At 56.6% G+C, this 19,234-nt stretch overlaps 1 protein-coding gene across 8 annotated transcripts in view; it reads right to left on the bottom strand.

The window, feature by feature from the left end:
• Positions 1-19,234, bottom strand: part of HNRNPM (heterogeneous nuclear ribonucleoprotein M) — a 38,446-nt gene that overhangs the window by 876 nt on the left and 18,336 nt on the right. Inside the window, exons 2-13 of one of the 8 annotated variants that reach the window (XM_056113174.1) lie at positions 18,405-18,443; positions 18,252-18,287; positions 16,894-17,047; positions 15,782-15,831; positions 14,279-14,339; positions 11,927-12,028; positions 10,475-10,519; positions 9,944-10,021; positions 6,531-6,629; positions 3,961-4,014; positions 1,808-2,613; positions 1,131-1,182 (exon numbers count right to left, since the gene is read on the bottom strand). In XM_056113174.1, coding sequence (XP_055969149.1) covers positions 1,131-1,182; positions 1,808-2,613; positions 3,961-4,014; positions 6,531-6,629; positions 9,944-10,021; positions 10,475-10,519; positions 11,927-12,028; positions 14,279-14,339; positions 15,782-15,831; positions 16,894-17,047; positions 18,252-18,287; positions 18,405-18,443 — 1,576 coding nt within the window. Of the gene's footprint in view, positions 1-1,130; positions 1,183-1,807; positions 2,614-3,960; positions 4,015-6,530; positions 6,630-9,943; positions 10,022-10,474; positions 10,520-11,926; positions 12,029-14,278; positions 14,340-15,781; positions 15,832-16,893; positions 17,048-18,251; positions 18,444-19,234 lie in introns of all 8 variants that reach the window. The other 7 variants (XM_056113179.1, XM_056113171.1, XM_056113178.1 and 4 more) reach the window with 7 other exon arrangements.

Here is a 19,234-nt window from a genome sequence, read left to right on the forward strand (position 1 = left end):
CGCCTCAGGAGGGCTCAGAGCACTTCTGGAATCAGCACTTGCAACTCGGGGATCAGGGACGAAAAGGAGCCGCAGGAGGAAGGAGCCAGCGAGTCACGAGAAGGCCTGCGGCTTCGGACTTCCTCTTGCACGCAGAGGGGCACCTTTGGGCCCCTCCTGGGGGTGGGGGGCGGGGTCCCATTTCACTTTCTGAAGAGTGAGCGAGTGTGGAAACGGAGGGGAGGGGGAAGGGGCACGACCAGGGCAGGAAGGCGGGCTGTGGCCGTGACTCAACGGCGCAGGCCAAGAGAGGGACCAGCAGAGCCAGGCGCGGGGACAGCTGAGGAGCCAGGAAGACCGGAAACGGAGGGCCTGGAGGAGCCGACCCAGCCAGGCCCCCAGCCAGGACAAACCAGCAACAGGAGAGTGGACCAGGGGCAGGGACAGGAGACTCAATGGGTCGTTGTTTGGGGGCCGAGTGAGCACCCGGGCTAAGGCCCAGCCGGGCACGCGGTCTCCTGAGCAGAGGCACGAGCAGCCCACCTGGAGGGGCCCAGAGTGAGCTTCCCAGTGGGGGCACTGTCCTCACCCTGCCCAGTGCCCAGAGCCTGGCTCTTGGAGGGCACGGAGGAAAGAGAACCACGTCACCTCACGTGCTGCTTGGGCTCTGAAACGCTGTGACAGCCCAGGTGACCCACACCTGCCTGGCCATCAGCTACCGTACTTCCTCCTGGCTCAGTGCTTAGGGGTCAGTGGCTGAGCCCAGGGGACCAAATGTGGTGCCGGGGATCTAACTCGGGCCGGCTCACGAGCAAGGTGAGTGCCTTCCCTGCAGCCCAGCAAAACAGCCTTCCGGGGCCTGCGGCATGTGCTATGCCACGCTCCAGCGCTCAGAGACCACGCGAGCCTGGGCACCGGCTTCTCCACCGGCCTCATCTGCAAAGTGGGGACACCCCACCCGCCCCTTTCCAAAAGCTGGAAACGGGAACACGGGGGCACGCCCCTGACATAACCGCGAGGATCTTTCAGCAAGGCAGGAAGACGGCAAGTCCCCTCAGGCCCAGAGACTAGGAGGAAGCTTCGTGCCAGCCGAGCTGCCCCCCCCCCCCCCAAGGTCCCGGAAGCGCACTGACAGCCTCCCCAACACTTACCACATTCATTGAATTTGTCTTTTAGCATCTTCCATGTAAAATCAAACGGGAGCTGAGGGGGAAGAGAAAAGAAAGACAATGAGGCGATCGGATCGACCCCTAAGCGCGAGCACCATGACTGGCAGAGGGCACGGTGTGGGGGGCACCATCGGTCACCAGCTGCCTTCCCAGCAGGTGGGGGGGAAATGAGCCTCTGAACCAGCTCACCACAGGGTCCCAGCAACAGGACAGCGGGGAGGGCACTGGCCGTGCACGGGGCCGGATCAGTGTTCGATCCCCGGCAGCCCGAAGGGTCCCCTGAGCCCCAGCCGGAGTGTGCCTGAGCGCAGAGCCAGGAGTGACCCTGAGCACTGCCGGGTGTCCCTGGGGAGTGGCACAGGGGACAGTGTGAGCCAGAAGCAGGAGCAGTCATTCTGAACGGACTCCTCCCACCCAAGCTTTCGGGGTTCCTTCTTCTACCCAAAGAAACGAGGTCCCTCCAGCTGCCTCTCTCAGCGCCCCATGGGGTCCCGGTTTCCACAGAACCCACCGCTCCCTCTTCCACGGGAGCCCTGAGCCTCGACCCGCTACTCCGTTCCCCATCGAGGGGGCAGCCCTGCCCGCGGCCCCTCCCATCCTCAGGCTTCCCGAGCCCACCGCTCCCCGCTGCAGCCTGCGACGTTCCCGAGGTCACTCACGTTTCTCACAAAGATCTGGCAGGCCTTCCTGGCCACCCCCGGCGCGTGGCCTCCAGCGCCACCGAAAGAGCCCGCGAAGCTGCCTCCGAAATTGCCGCGCTCCATCTCGATGGCGCGGTCAAAGCCGGCGCCGCCGCCGCCGCCGCCCATGGCGAGGCCCATGCGCTCGATGCCGGCGCCCAGGGCCGGGCCCATGGCGGGGCCCATGCGCTCCAGGCTGTTGGCGCCCATGCGCTCCAGGCCCATGCGCTCCAGGCTGTTGGCGCCCATGCGCTCCAGGCCCATGCGCTCCAGGTTGTTGGCGCCCATGCGCTCCAGGCCGGTGGCCATGCGCTCCATCACGGGGCCCATGCGCTCCAGGCCGGCCCCCATGCCCGCGGGCACCATGCGCTCCATGCTCAGGCCCATGCGCTCGATGGCCGGGCCCATGCGCTCCACGCCCGAGCCCATCCGCTCGATGGTCTGGCCCACGCGGTCGAGGGGCGCGGCCATGCGCTCCAGGCCGAAGCCCATGCCGGCCCCCATGCGCTCCACGCCCGAGCCGATGCGCTCCATGGTCTGGCCCATGCGCTCGATGCTGGAGGCCATGTGGTCGAGCCCCAGGGGGCCCATGCGCTCGATGCCGGCGCCCATGCGCTCCACCGAGCCCATGCGGTCCATGACCAGGCCCATGCGCTCCATCTCCGAGCCCACGCGCTCCATGCCGTGGCCCAGGCCCGCGCCCATGCGCTCCATGCCGGCGCCCCCGAGGCGGTCGATGCCGGGGCCCATCCGCTCGATCCCGGGCACGCTGCCTCCGCCGCCACCTGCAACGGGGACACACAAGACAGGCCGCGCTCAGGGACGCGCTCGCGCGCCGCCGTCGCCAGCCAGCAGCCCCGAGAGGCTGGCCCTCGCCGTGCGCCCCTCCTCCCCCTGCAGCGCCGCCGCGGAGATCCCCACGGAGTCTCCCAAGGGGCAAGACTCCCCCCACCCGGACGCGCCTCCGCCGCCGGTGCTCCCCCCACTTGGGAGCAGCTCTGGGACCGACAGGCGTCTTCTAGTCCAAAAGCAGACACGCAGCCAAGGGAAGCCCGGCCCCGGGACCGCCCTGCATTTCCTTAGCACCTCCAGAGCACAGAGAAGCAGGACGGCCAGTCCCGGGGAGGGGGCGGGAGCACGCGCACTGACCCAGAGCCTCCGGGAGGGCGCGGGGAGGGGCCGGCTGCGAACCCATGGCCCCAGCAGCGGCCCGTTACTGCTCCAGGCGGCCCAGCCCAAGAGGCACAGACAAAAGGCAACACAATGACCCCAAGAGCTGGTTCTCGAGCAATGCCAGAGCTTGGACGAAGCGCTTCGTCTGGGTGCGGTTCTGCGGCTCGAGTGGCACGCACAAGCAGCAAAATGCGAACAATAATCAGACTTTTAAGAGCTGAAGCTTCTCAGAAACCGTGACAAGAGGTTGAGAAATGCTAGGCAGTCAGCAGCCCTAGGCCAGCAGTGAGGCTGACCGCCAGCGGCCAGCGGCACCAAGGAGCAAGCAGGAGTGCCGCCCACGTAGGGCTCCGCGACCCGCCCCCCGCCGCGCTGCGGAAATGACCGGCACGTGGAGATGCCAAGGAAATGCCAAGACGCTCAGCTGGGAGGGAGAACCAGCATGACCCTAGATAAATTCCGTGAAAGCAAAGCCACTGCTTTCAATGCCCGGATTGAAAAGAAACATCAACGGAAGACTTCACACCAGAACACAGCGAGAGCGTGTTTACCCCGAGGCAGAGAAAGTGGGGGTTGTTTCTTAAAATTTCAGGAGAGCACGTATGCATTTTCGAGAAAGGCATGTTATTAGGCGACAGGCCTTCAGTTTCACTACCAGGTAAAATGATTTACCTTTACGAACAATCCACGTTGAAGTACTAAAAATAGTTAAGAACCGCCCCCCCCCCTTAAATGATGCGGCCGTTATAAAGAATTACAACGGCTACAACTTACGCAGCACACCCTGGGAGTGGGCGCCTTTATAGTCATGAACTCGTTTATACGGCCCGTTTTCAGGACAAGAAAGAACTTCAGCCCGGAGGCAGCCCTAGGCCCACCCATGCTGTGCGTCCCTCATTCTGGTGTCCCCAGTAATACCAGCTCTTCAAGATGAAAACATCAGAACTTGGGTCTCCTACCTCCTCCCTGCTTTGCAATGATCTCTCCTCTCTTCAGTGCATTACTTAGGATTTCTACGGAAATCGGGAAGAAGAAAAAAAAAAATTAGCCAAATTTCTCCAGGCAGTAGAAACGTGTTCGTTGCAGACTTTGAAGTGAGAAGAGGTGAAAGGGGAGGGGGCGGGAGAGACACAGACGAGCACATTGAGTCACAGTGAAGGGTCCTTGGCCGAGAGGGGGGCCGCAGGGACCCCAGGTAGTTCCAGAATCTGAGCCCCAATTTGCAGGGGTCACCTGGGACCGGGCCCACTGGTCATAGCAGCCCTGAAAGTGAGACTGAAAGATCACAGCAGAATGAACGAAGCCAGCAGCCATTCGCTACAGGGACCCAGACAGTCTGTCGCCTGCCCTCACCCACAGGGCTGCAGACGCAGACGAGCCACAAGCCACGGGATGCCGCACCCCCACCCCCTGCTGACAGTGACATGAGCGGCAGGAAGTCAGGAAAACAGAAGTCCCAAGCACTCCAAAACACAGCTACCTGCTGGCTACCCTGAAGCCAAGCCTGTCAGTGTCCACTGTCAGAAGAAACCTACGCAGAGCGCCTCCCCCGTAGCCTAGTAGGCCCCTGGCAGCACACCCCACAAAGGAGCGAAAACTGGCACACAGTGGGAATGGTCACTGAAACACAACTTGACACTGGCACCAAGAACACTGCCTGGCGCCCACCTTCCAGTGCAGCACTCACAGCGAGCCCTGCCGAGGCCCTGGCCCTTGGTGCGATCGCGGCCAGGTGAGGAAAGCCAAACTGTGGCCTGGGCAGCCGCAGGTGTGCCAGCTCCGGCTTCCTCCGAGCCTCTTCACCCGCCAGCACACCCGCCTCCTCCGCTGCCCCGAGTCCTCTCAGGCAAACGCGCCAAGCCCACTGGCCTCGAGCACATGGCAGCCCCCAATCTCAGAGAAAAGTCGCCCAGGGAACCAGCAGCTCCTCGGCCTTCCGCAGACCAGTCCCTTAAGGCCCTGGGTCTATCAAGGTCCCTGCAGCACAGACCTACTGCCACGCTCCAACACCGAGGAGAGAGAGGAAGACAGCAGCACCCACTGAGCTCGATACCAGCACAGAATCCAACCAACACTACTCGGAAAGCCTAAGGACCCACTGCACAGGGGGACGCTGTGGGTCTGACTCCAGAACTGGGCCGCACTCTGGCCTGTGATCACCTCAGAAGGCCTCGGCAGCAGCCAACACAACCGGGCCACACGAAGTGACCAGCTCCAAGGGCGCCAGGGTGAGGCCACCAGCCCCGTCAGAAAGGAGAGCAAAGTCGCGTCACTCTTGTCTCAACTTGGGGGGACCCTCAGGTCAGGTTTTAGGCAAATGAATCTTCGTGTTTGGGGGCCACACCCAGCGGTGGTGCTCAAGACTTCTGGCTGTGTTTGGGGATCCCTCTGGGACTCAGATCCGCGTCGGCTGCGTATGAGGCAAACGCTCTCCCTGCTGTCCTATCGGTCAATGAACAATAACGAATCTTGAGAGATTTAAAAAAAAAAATCCCCCATTCATGTCAAGATTCAAACACAAAAGCTACTCACAGCAACGGGCTTTTTCCTGCCCTATCACACAGAGATGACTTCACCCCACCCCACCCCCAAATCCTAAAGCCTTCCTAAAACCGGGGGGGGGGGGGGGGGGACACGACACACGGGACATGGACAAAATAGGAAGGCTTCTCTGCAGCCAAGAACTTGACTGCTGAGCGTCAGTTCTGGTCTTCGTGAGCAGGCACCTCTGACACCAGACAACCCGTTCAAGTCACCTACCCAAGTCAGAGAAAGAGAGCAGCACAAATTCTTATGACACACTCAGGCTCGCAGCGGGACAGAACAGCTTCCAGGTCACACACGAGACACTGAACACCTGGGGCTGGACACGGCTCTGGGCACGGGGCTGCTTGGCGTGTGAGCCCTGGGTTCGTCCCTCCGAATCAAGGTTCAGCAGAAGGCAGACAAGCCTCTCCGGGCCCACGACAGTCCCGAACAGAGCTCAGAGCAGCAGGCAGGCTGAGAAGGTGCGTCCCCAGAGCCCAAGAATTGAAGTTCTCTCGGCACTGCACTCATGAAGACGTCAAGCTGAGACACACTGCCAGCAGGAGAGGACGGCCCTGGAAGAGTCTAGGGGCGGCTTTGCAACCTAACCCCCCTCCCCAAAGGGGAAGGATCTTGCAGGCATGAAAACAGAACCAAGGCTCCACGTGCCCCTGGTCTTCTCCGGTCAGACGGCGCCCCCTGCAGACACCCGCCACCGTCCTTCCTGACTCAACACCACCGCGCGGCCAGGCCAACTCTGGCACGCCCCGTCAGCGCCAGAGAAAACGCCGCAGCAAGCAAAGGCCTGAGAGCAGGGTGGGAAAGGAGCTTCGGCAAAGGCCGGTGAGAAACGTCGCTGGCCGAACACGCCAAGACCAGCGGCTCGTCCCAGGCCCAGCGCAGGCACGGCGAAAGCCGAAGGAAAGCGGCCCATCCTGCAGAGAGACGCCGCCAGGCGCACTCGCGGGGTGGAGCCTGCCCAGGGGCCCGCGGCCCGTCTTACCCACTCCTCTGCCAAGGGGCTCTCCAAAGCTTCGAGACATTCCCATCTCGGGTCTGGCAAAGTTTCTCTCAAATCCTCCACCCATGCCACGCTCCATCTCTGTGGAAAAAAACATTACCCTAGGCCTTTCACGGAAGGGAGACAGGGCTCGGGCAGAAGGCCCCCGATCTCCGGGCACACACCAGCCGCCACCAAGTTGGCACGTTCGGCTCCTCTCCGGAAAACCAGCATCCACCCTGGATTTCTTCCAGGCACCGAGACGAAGCCCTCGGACCACCTACCTTGCGTCAGTAAGAACTGCACGAACTTCCGTTAGAGCCACAGAGTGGCCAGCCCAGGCTCGCGGGGACCCCATGGCCTCCGCGCCACCAGCTCACAGCAACAGCCCCGCACCATGCGGCCTGACCAGGGCCACAGCCCCAGGAAGTGGGGAGGTAGGTGATCAGCAGTGCAAGGACCCCAGAACTGGGGGCCCTTCGCCGACAGGGGCGCACCACGGGCCGTGGAAGCACCGACAGACTTCCCAGCTTGTCTCGAATGAACGAGGCTGAGTCCCGGTGTCTGGCCTGGACCTGGACACAGGGTGCAGGTGGCAGAAAGCCGGTCACCACCTGAGAAAGCTCCAAGGCTCCAGACCCCAGGCCCCACTGTGTGCGCCAGAGACAGGACAGCGTGGCAGCACCTGCCTTGCAGATGACCCAGGTTCAATTTCTGGCACCACGTATGATCCCTGAGCACTCCCAGGTGTGCCCACCACCCCTTGCAAAAAAGAAAAACACTTACTTTAGGGCTGGAGAGATCGGATAGGATAATTGGGGTTTGATCCCTGTCACCAAACGGGGTCCCGAGCCCCATGGAAAGTCACCGAGCCCAGGCACTGGTCAGGGAGACGACTCAGTACTAAAACACCTGTCTCACAGGCATCAGGTCCTACATTTGAACCCTGGCACAGCAACAAGAAAAAACCTGTTTCCTGGGCCGGAGCGATAGTACAGCGGGGAAGGCATCTGCCTTGCAGGATTGACTGGGTTCAATTCCCAGCATCCGAAAGGATTCCCAAAAGTGCCACCAGGCCTAATTCTTGAGTGCAGAGCCAGGAGTAACCCCCGAGCATCGCTGGGTGTGGCCCCAAAACCAAATTTTATCAAGAAATAAGTATTACCTAACAGATATCGTCCACCCCACCGCACACAAATTAAAAGCAAAACATACTATTTTGCATGTAGCTCAAGCGCCTCCATTTTCACTGGCATGACAGTGTGCCTGGAAGCAGGTCCAGATCGTGAAGAAAGAAATGCAAGCCTGGGACCGGAGGGATAGCACAGCAGGGAGGGCACTGGCCTTGCACACAAGCTGACCCAGTTCCGATCCCCAGACACCTACAGCATCTCTTGAACACTGCCAGGACTAATTCCTGAGTGCAGAGTCAGGACTCAGCCCTGAGCATCGCTGGATGTGGCCCAAAACAAAACAAAAAGCAAACGTTGAACTTAAAATGACCCTGGTGAACTACAAAGGATGGGGATGTCCTATCTACTGAAAAGATCCCCAATTCCCAAGAGCCTGTGTGTGCTGAACAGGACAATTTCCTGACAGCACCATGACAGACAAAGCTCATGTGGCCTCTTTAAACCCTCCCCTGTGCCAGCGAAGAAGGGCACATGCGCCCTTCAGAAAAGCCACACGCAGCAGTTAACACGCGGGGAAAAGCATCAATGCGTACCTGGCACGTATGAAGCCCTGGTTCCACGCCAGGCGCGCAGATACTGTCATCTGGACCTACCGGCTAACAGACTCGTCCAGAGTCTCGAGATGCCTTTGAGTGTGACCTACACACCCTGACACATCGACTCCTGTGGCCATCAACAGAATCGAAGGCATCTTCGGACATTTAGGGCCAGTGCCAGGGATCCGACTCAGGGCGCTGCACGTGCAAGGTAAGCTCACCCACCTGAGCCACGCCCGGGCCCTCCTCCCCCCAGAACACAGGTCTCTGCCTGCCCTGGAGGGCCGCACCCCCACACCTCAGAACGTGCGTGCTCCTGCGCTGTCCGCATGGACCCAGCACTCTGAGCCTTCCACCGATGACCAGGCTGAGTTCCAAGTCCTGCTGCTACAGCCCCTGTCTGCTTCCTGCTCGCCAAAGACACTGAGCATATGCTCAGTGCCGTTCCCCAGCTCCCATCAACCACCACAGCCCATCACTCCACTACTCAAGAGCAACACCCCAAATTTCCTTTCTCCTGAAATCTCTGCTCCGGGTGGAACTGGCCCAGCTCTCGCACCGGGCGCAACTCGCTGCCATCAGCAGGCCTCTGCCCCTTCGTTACTAACGGCTGAGCACCCTGAGCCCCGCTCTCACCGCCCACCACTGGCACCCCACCAGGAAGGCAGGGGACAACTGTCTCTACTTCCTGTGCTGGGACAAAGGCTGATGACTCGCATAACTCCTCCCTTCAGGGGTGCTCGCTGACTTTGCACCCGAGGAAAGTCACATGTAACGGATGAGCTTCCCCACCGCTGGATGTGGGGCGTGGCACGGCGGGAAGAGGACGGAGGGCCAGACCCAGAGGGTCTCTGAATCCAGCCCACAGGCTGCCCCACACTGAAAGTGACCCGAAAGGCAGGGAGCACACCCCCACAGCCCTGCCCGCAAACTGGAGATGGGGCTGAGGGGTGCCAGGGTTAAGACAGACAGGGCCAGCACCCAGCCAGCAACACTAGCCACGTGACCTCGCTCTCTGGGCCTGTTTCCCCTGAAACGGGGACAACGGTGTCTACGCATTTTGTGGGTCTTGCAACGACTAAATGAAACTGCAGCCATCACATTTAGCAAAGCCAGGACAACCGAATGTCCTCGCCAAAAATCGCATCGTTGAAACGCGAGATTCACATGTCCGCTCAAACTCCGCATCACCAAGAGGATCAAAACCATTCAGCCCGTCCAGCACCGCAGCAGGAAACAGGAGCTTCACCCCAAGCTCCAAAACCACTCGGATCCTTTGAACACCTGAAGATCCTTTGGCCCCTTCCGCGGGCCATACCCAGCAGTGCCGGTGGAGGCAGGGGATGGCAGGGATCCCACACTCTAGGCATGTGCCCTACCGCTTAAGGGCCCAGCCCGAGGAGACCATTTTCAAGTCTGCATGACTCAGGATGCCGGCACGACTTCCCAGCTGGAGGCAGTGAAACGAACAATTACTGAGAACCAAAAGGGCCGCTCAACCGCCTCCCCTTCAAAGGTCTAAACCACAACCGACAGGCTGACCAACATTCACAGCAACGTGGACACATCTGACTGGGTAGAACAGGGTGTCAACGGAAGTGACGGATTCAAGCTGGACGTGCTGCCTCCAGGACACGGCCGCCAACAGCCAGCAACAGTGTGAGCCGGAGGAAAACCCGAGTCTTACCGTTGATTCTGCCCATGTTCATTCCAGAGCCAAATCGCCCCATGTTCTCCATGCCACCGCCAAAGGGGCCCTCCATGCCTGCAAAAGAAACACCCACACATCAGCAACGCCCCAGCACGGCCGCTCGGGGAAAGACAAGGGGATTCACGACTTTCAGCTGGGCCGTTTTTATCCAGGCACTTACTTACCAAAGTTAAGGGTTAGAGGCCGGGGAATGCTAGTGCCTGGGTTTAAACATCACCGTCCACCAGAGAACTGAGCTGGCCCGCCCCCTCCCCACGACCAACAAGCCGAGCGAGGCCCAAAGAGATGGAGGCATTTGCCCAAGGTCACAGAGCTCGTTAGGAAAACTAGAACCATTAAGCCAAGACACCCCCTGAAAGGACTGACAGGTAATTTCGAGACTCAAACTTTCAGGTAGCCAGAATAAGAATTTCATGCAAGTTTTAGCGAAAGAAAAGAGGAAACGGGGGGCTGGGGGGAATAAAATCATACCTAAAAGTAATCACATTTTTATTTCAAGATTCTTACCTCCCATTTTATTTATTCCAAATCCTATGCCTTCCATTCCCATTCCTTAAAAAGAAAAAGTCAATGCAAACTAAAATTATATCAAAGCAATAACGTTCAAACTTACACAGCACAAGAAATTCCACACACCGAAAACCATTCTGATTACAAGTATTTTACAAATGTCATTTTAAATCTCAGTAAACCAAAAGCGCATGGGAGCGGGTGTTGGGGTGGGGATGGATAGGGTGGGGGACCTCTCTTCTGCGATCCGGAAAGATCTGGCTCCAAGAAAACCCAAGCCAAGTCTTAAACAAAAGAACCACTGCACAGCTCACAATTCTGTAGGGCCACACTATTTCCACAGAACAGTCAAGTCAGATGGTTTGAAACATTAAACATAATTTCCGAGACAGAGTAGATAATTTTCACTTTTAGAAGCTGGTATTAGGCAGCAGAATGAAATCCCCCCAAAGAGTAAAATTTTCTTTAAAAAATAAGGAAAAGGCAGTTCCGGGGAGGTGAGGGGGTGGCCAGAGATAGTAACTGGCACCACCTACACGGGGGGAGGCCCGGCAAAGGCGATCCCCAGCACTGGCCAGGCCCAAACGCACCACCACATCCAAGGGCCCTCGCACTGGGAACCGCCGGGAGCTTCCCACTCCCCAGACCCCTACCAACAAAAGCCGTTCCTAAACACACGAAACTCGCTTCTAGTCCCAGCCCTTCCAGCTTAGGTGTTCAACAGGAGGGAAGGAGTGAGTGGGGGATCAGACCGGCAGAGCCATCCGAGCTGGGGGATCCAGGACGCTGAGGAGAGCGACCGGGAAGGAGCAGGGAAACACGGCAACAGTGACAAAGAGGGGCACCGCGTCGTGAGCCAAGTAATCAGGACCCAAATCTTGACGTCATGAACCTCAAGTACTTCTCAGCTGTAGAGAAATACCTCACTGCACAGAAATGGAAACCCTAGGGAGCACCGTCACTTCACATCAGTCACTGTGGTCACTCTTTTGTCTTCTGAAACAGAGAAGACACGTCCCTCCCCTCCACCTGGCCCAGGGCCACAGCTCCGCGACCAGGCCCCAGGCCTCCCCGCCTTTCCTGTCACCTTCCGGAGCACCCAAGGGGCTCTGGATGGTCGACAGCTGCAGTGCTGTCGGCGGTCCCGGTCAGCACCGACACTAACCGACAATGTGACCTTGAGCAAGACCAACTCTCTGTCTGGCTTGTCTCCTTTTCCAGGTCGTGCCAGGATAAAACGCAAGGGCATGACCTTCCCCGCCCCCCACCCATCCCCCAAGATTCTACTCCTCAAAATACAAATACTGCCCTTAGGCAAATGAACAGAGGTGAGTAAGGAGGGATTTTGGTCACAAATAACTTAATTAAAAACCACTTTTATTACCCCAATAATTAACTTTAATAACTAACACCCCCGCAGTCCCCCATGAAGGCAAACAGATGTCTCACCTGCGGGCCCCAGGTTTCCCATTCCAATGCCTTTGTTCAGGTGATTGGCATCGATAGGTTGTCCTCCTGGTCCCAGCCCCATGCCAATGCCACCAAGTCCATCTATGAAGAAAAGCACAAAGTTCAAGGTGGTCCCCCACTCCATGTTCTCAGAAAACTCATGCTCCGCAAAAGCAGAAAGCCTGTTTGTTTTGCTGCTCTCCAAACTCCCCCCTGCCAGCCACTGTGTGATTTGTCAGCAGACCTAAGGGAACTGAACCAGAGCTCGATCTGGGAGCTCCCTTTAAAGGCACAACCTTAATACACAAACGGACTGCAGTAGACGGAACTAGAGCGGCAACTCAAAATCAGCTCATCTGAGAATTACAGGGGCCAAAGTGATAGTCCCGTGAGGAGGGTGCTTGCCTTGCATGCGGCCGACCCAGGTTCGATTCCGGGCATCCCATATGGTCCCCCGAGCACCGCCAGGAGTAATTCCTGAGTGGAGAGCCAGAAGTAACCCCTGAGCATCATTGGGTGTGACCCAAAAAGCAAAATCAATCAATCAAATTTTAAGTAACAGAAATTTCTGATCTTAAGCTCCATATGCAACCATCTATTTTTCTAAATTGTGAGCTGAGCAACGCAAATCTTCCCACTCCTCACTCTCCGACATCGTAGCCCCGTCGAGGGCGGCCGGTGCGAGTGTGGGACTCAGAGTCTGACGTTCGACAAGTCAGCACTCTGCCTCTAAGTTACTTCCCTGTAGCTGCAGGGCGTGCAAAGGACTCTGGGAAAACACAAAACGGCACAACAGCCAACACCTATGTTAGAGGGTGGGACAAGTAGCAAGAGGGCAGAGCATGAGCCTTGAGACGCGGAGAACCTGGGCTGGATCCCTGATCCCCAGCACACCGCAAGAACTGCTGTGGGACCGAGCAAGAAGGCTGGATCAAGTGAGCCCCCCGCCCCCAACCCGTGCCCCCTGGCATGTTGCACAAACACAAACAGGGACAAGAAAGTAGCTGGCACTCGGAGGCCCCGTCTGATGGGCAAAGCAAAACCAAGCAAGGTTCGTTTTTCATTCTGGTTTTTGAGGCACACCTCACAGTGCTCAGGGCTTATTCGGGCTCTGCACTTAGGGGATCACTCCAGGCGGGGCTTGCGGGACACGTGGGTAGCGGGAATTGAACCCAGGGCAGCCGCACGCAAGGCAAGCGCCCTACCCTCTCTGTGCTCTGGCTCCAACCCCCAGGTGAAAGTCTTGAACGGGGAAGTTCTAGTTCAGGATCCTGACACCAGAGGGGCCCAAGAGGGCTCAACTTGTTATGCCTGTGAAAAAGCCGGACCCCAGCACCAAAATTCCCTCCAGCCCCACCCGCCAAAAAACAAACAAACAAAACCCCGCATCAAGTAAAACAAAGCCCCAAGACCAATTACCAGGTATTGAGTCTGATCAACACCCCTGTTTTGAAACTGTCTGGGACAGAGCAGATCACCAAGGTGACTTACTCGCCAAGGCAACCGGGATTTTGAAATGCGCTGGGGGACCAAGAGCCACAGATAATGGGCTCCCGGGGGCCCGGCGTGTTGGCCCAGGCTGCCAAGCACCGAGCGGCCTGCCCGGCCTCCCCTCCTTCTATACACAGAAAAACAAAAGTCACCACCATAATTCGGGGGCGAACACTGCCAGGGAGATCAGTGTTTCTGACAAGGAAACACAGTCCCTGTTCAACAGAGTGGCCCGGGGGCCAGAGCGACAGTACCGCAGGGGGGGCACTTGCCTTCCTTAGGGCCAACCAAGGTTCCATCCCCAGCATACCACATGGTTCCTCAAGCACCACCAGAAGTAAATCCTGAGTGCAGTCAAGGAGTGAGCCCTGAGCATTGCTGGGTGTGACCAAAAAAAAAGGAGCTCCCATTCCTCCACCTGTGCCAGCAGTGCTCCAGACCAGGCACTTCCCAGCCCTGGGGCAGGACTGAATCCTCCCCCCACCGCACCGGCAGCCCAGGTCTCACCTACACCGCCTCCCAGCAACCCCTGCCCAGCCCTCAGACCCACGGGGTGTGGCGAGGCCGACAGTGTGTTCTGGTGGCCATTCCCACCAGCCTGGTGACGCATCACCTAGCCACCCCATCGCCTGCATGTGAAATAACCGGCTCTCCAATACAACAGCCCCTAAGTGAACAGAGAGCATCACCCCCCAGGCTCCCCAGAAGCACTCTCGCGCCCCACTGACCCCCCTCCCCAGACCGTGATGACCAGGACCACCTTTCAATGCGGTTTCACCACGCCCGCCCAAGTGCAGAAGAGCCCAGCTCGTGCTTTGGCTGCGCTCTGGGGCAAGGCAAGTTTTCAGTGGAGACACTTACGGGGAAGTTGCTGTGGCCGCTCAGGAGGGAAAAAATCTCCCTTCGGTAAGGCCCTCTCATCCTGAAAGGGAAAAGAAAGAAATCTTAGTATTCGGGGCAGCGCCGCACGAAACACGGACAGAAACGATCCCCCTCCACAGAGGACTGGAAAGACCCGAACGCGCCCGCGCCCCAGGGTCAGCGCGATTCTGAAAATGCAGAGCAACAAAGGCAGAGGACCCGCTCCCACGCTTCTCTGTGTGAAAAAGGCAAAGAAAAGCTTTTCGCGGACTTGTGAGGAAAGCACAGGACCTGGGCGCCAAGAGCATCTTTCTGCTGTGCTCTGCTTCGGGGGGAGAGGGCTGCCGACCCCCACACCCAGCAGCTGGCTCTTCATGGCCACTCAGTGGAGGGTGCTGAACCGAGGGCGTCACAGAGCCACACCCTGCCCCTTCTACGCTTCACCTGCTGACACGTGCTCTGGATGAGGCCTCGCCAACTTCCAAACTGAACAGTGATTAAGGCAACTTGAAAGAAAGTTCCTTTGGGGGCCGAGCGCTAATGCAGCAGGAAGGGCGCTTACCTCGCATGTACGTGACTCAGGTTTGATCCCCAGCACCCCACAGGGTCCCTCGAGCCCACCGGCAGTCACGGGTCACCCTGAGCACTACTGAGTGTGGCCCAGATACCGAACTACGTTCTTTCTGTCTGGGATATGGCTTAGCAAGAGCACTTGCTTGTCTGCATTCGATCGCCAGCACCCCGACCATAACGTTTTGAGGCCAGAGCTTTACTTGCCTTATAAGACAAACCCAGGTTCCATCCCTGGTGCCACCCAGGGCCCCCCTGAGACCAAACAGGAGTGACTGCTGAGTGCAGAGTCAGGAGTCCACCCTAAGCATTGCCAGGTGTGGCCCAAACACAACAAAAACATTAATTTTAAAAAAGGATGTTTCGTTTCTCTTCCAGATTTTAAGAAGCATCTAGGCCCTGCAGCATAGTCCAGTCATCGCTGTGGTAACCATTCTCTCTGGCAGCGGCACAACACGGCTAACATTCGTATGAATGTGTATGACAGGATGGCTCGGAAGAGCAGCCCCAATCCAAGATGCAATCACTAAGCCCAGGGCAACAGGACAACAGGCGGGGTGCTCCCTTGAACACAGCCCACCGGGGTTCCATCCCTGGCGTCCTATAGGACCCCCAGAGCCTGCCCTGAGCATAGTTAGGTGTGACCCCAAAACCATAAACAAGGTAATCATATTCACAACACACAGGAAGCTAAAAGCACTAAAGAGTGCAGTAACTTGAGAAAAATCGAACTTTGTGTGTATGACCCGAGGTTCTTTGACGCTGATCACTAGGTGCCACAGGACACTCTCAGATGACTTCCTGACCGAGCCAGGAAATCCTTTTTACAAAGATCTTGAAGCGGGCAAAAGCAAAATATTTGTCAAACACTTGTTCAATTAGACCATGTTGCTGATTGGAGTACGTTACAGGGAAAAGGTGCGATTAACTTACCATTTTCACATGCATTGGTCTGTCAAATAGCAGCTGGCCGTTAAACATAGCTGGTATCAAAATTAAGGTCTTTTCTGACAATTCGACAAACACGCACAGCAAAAGATCAAGAACACCCCCATGCCACAGTCCCTCTACACAGCGGGTGGATACAGCAACTCGATTCTTCTCTATACTTTCAGGTACTTGTTTCACAGAGAGGATAAAAAAAAGCCAACGACTACAGCTCCAGGCAGGGGGCAGGGTGTGGGGTCCGCAGAAACCGCATGGCAGTGCGTGCGTGCATGTGTGTCGGCGGGTCTCTTTGGAGGCCCAGGTTTTCCATCAAGGACATTCTAGCAACAGTCTCGCCTCCATTCACAGGGACAGGGACTGCGCCCGTCTGTGCCGCTCAAAAAACTTAACAGGAGCAGGCAGTGTATGTCCGCAAGAACTGCCTCTAGAAATCATCTTAAGTCACAGGAGGCCCCACAGAAATCTAGGCATGGGCGAGCTGGAGTACAGCAGGAAGGGAGCCTGCCTTGCACGGGGCAACCGAGCTGGGTTCAATCGTCAGCATCCCACAGGGTCCCCGAGCACCACAAGGAGTGGTTCCTGAGTGCAGAGCCAGGAGTAAGCACTGAGCAAGTCGGGGGGGCCCCCAACAAACTTTTAAAAAAAAAAGAGAAAGAAAAAGTGATATGGCGCCAGAGTCCAGCAACTAAAGAGCTGGTCTGGCATGCAGCCAACCCCAGTTCGGGCCCCCAAGCAACAACAGGAGTGATCCCTAAGCACTACACTGTGCCTTTCCCTCCCCGCAAAAAAACCCAAATAATAAAAAATTAGATAAAGCAATAACCCATTTTCTCTCCACTAGCACATTCTCTGACATCCCCCTGGTGGGCAGCAAATGAAGCTGAGCAAAGGCACATGACCATTCGGTGGCCCCCATTCACGCGGTCTGAAGCAAGCCCAACTGAGGACTCTGGGCACTTCCAAATTCTACAGCAAGGGGACCTTTCTGACTACTTCCGCAAGACGAAGGCAGTCGCCTCTGCTTCCAAGAACCCAAGAGACAGTAATCCGACCGGGCCAAACCACTCGTCAGGGACTGAACTGCAAGAAAAGGATACATATGGCCTGCACTGCCTCGATGGACTGCTCGAAAGTAACAGTGCCTATTCCCCGACTTTTCCCATCTTTATCCTCAAGAATGTCTGCTCGAACCACCACACCAGCCATACTAAAAACTTCCTTCAATTTCTTCCAGCCAACTTTATAATCCAGCTAATCAAAAGAGAGGGAAGACATTCTCAATGCAAGTTTGTTAAGAAACAACCATCTTGATTGACTACACCAACAAAAATTGCCCCGTTTTGGATAGTAAGAGAAAGTAATTCAGAAAAAAACGGACTACAAAAAATGTCCTCAAATAGGATTATGAAATCCGGCCTCAAAATTAACTACGCATTTAGGGGCGCAGAGCAGAGCGGGAGCGCTCTTGCCGTGCACAGGCTGACCCAGGTTCAACCCCTGGCACCCTGCAACCCTCCCACCCCCAGTTCATGAAGCCAGAACTAACCCCTGAACCCCCCCCACGGTGTGCACCCCCACCACAAAAAAAAAAAAAAACTGTGCTTCTTGGCTATTTAGAAAAGCAGTTTGAGTGACTATCTTTCAAGTCGATTTTTAAAATATATTAAAATACTTTATGAATATTCAAAAACTGCTCCTCCCCAATTCACATTCTTCGATAAATAAATCCTTTTGCACTCATCTCAAGACCACAAGGTGGAGGGGCTGGAGTGATAGCACAGCGGGTAGGGCGTTTGCCTTGCACACGGCCGACCCGGGTTCGATTCCCAGCATCCCACAGGGTCCCCTGAGCACTGCCAGGAGTAACTCCTGAGTGCAGAGCCAGGTGTGACCCAAAACGCAAAAAAAAAACAAAAAAAAAACCCCCGCAAGATGGGGCCAGAGCAATGATAGTACAGCAGGTAGGGTATTTTTGCTTTGCACGCAGCCCACCCAGGTTCGATCCCCGGCATCCCATATGGACCCCCACACACGACCAGGAGTAATTCCTGAGTGCAGAAACAGGAGTAACCCTTGAGCATCGCTGGGTGTCACCCAAAAAGAGGGGGGGGGGAAAAGGACACTTGCCGACCCCCACTGATTCTCCCTACACTGAAAACACAGCTGCCACGTCTGCAGACAGCCAAGTCCGCCACTGAAGACCAAAGCAGCCTTTCTGGAAACAGTGCCCAGCCCCAAGCGGTCTCTGCCGGAGCAACAGTCCGGGTTGATTCCCCAGCACACTAAGGTGCCCTGAGCCCTCAGCAGCCATCCCTGAGCAGAGCCAGAAATACTGAGCACTGCCGGAGTGGTCCAAAAGCGGGGTGGGGGAGGGGGGCGGCAAAAAAAAAAAAAAAAAAGCTAACCGCCTCCAATTTAGAGCCTACTGACAGAATCAAAGTGTCTGTGTACTTACGTTTGCTACAAATACTGTGCTTCCAAGTCTTCCAGCCTGTAATGCATGGATAATCTCATTTGGGATGTTAGGATTATTTAGGATACTGGGTGGGATATTAATCATTCCTGGGCCACCTGGTCCCATACCCATCCCACCAGTCGCAGCCATCACCTTTTGCATCGCTCTCCTGGCATGTTCACCATCAGGATCCTAAAATAAGCACAAGAGCATTAATTTAACTGGCCCAGAATTGCCCACCATCTGCCTGTACAGTAAGGAATATTCTCCGAAACGTCAGAGACGGAGAGGCGGTTTGGAAAGCATGACCTGAAATCTTTTTGAAGAGATGCAAGGAGCTCAGCCAACAGTCCAGGAAGAATTCCAGCAAAAAGAGGAAGAAAGGAAGAAAAGAACGTGAAGGTGGAGCTCAGCTGAACTCATCCAAACGGGGAGGGCGAGGGAGTAGACACGCAAGGGCCAGACTAATGGAAGAGCTCCCTGGATGTTTGGGGGCAAGTAAATCGAGGGGATTCTCGAACTTCTTCAAGCCCTACTGACAACTTCCCAAGTTCTGGACCACAGTTTTAGACCACCCAGGGGCGCCCATCCTTCAAACTGTCCGAGCACTGAACTCAATCGCTGAAGTCCAGATCAGTCTCTGAAACTAGACGCTATTCCTGACGGCTTGGCCGGGTCAGGCCTCATCCACACCCAGGACCTTTCGTCCTTCCTCGCAACCCTCTCGGTGCTCTGAATACAACCGGGGGTGGGGAAAGGAAGGCAGGGCGGGATTTTGTCAGGACAAAATCCTCCTCTTCCTCAAGAGAGAGAAAACATTTGATTTGGCTACATTATTAAAAAAAAAAAAAAGTAATTACAAACTGGGGTGGAGGAATTGGGTGTGTGTGTGGGGGGGGGGGGCCAGGAAACTTCAAAGAATCCTCAAAAAAAGTCACAAGGCGCTGGGCACAGCCTGAGGCCCGGTGAGAAAGCAGCAGCTG

Source organism: Sorex fumeus, unplaced genomic scaffold (assembly GCF_029834395.1).
Source record: "Sorex fumeus unplaced genomic scaffold, SorFum_2.1 ptg000019l, whole genome shotgun sequence".
Classification (NCBI taxonomy): domain Eukaryota; kingdom Metazoa; phylum Chordata; class Mammalia; order Eulipotyphla; family Soricidae; genus Sorex; species Sorex fumeus.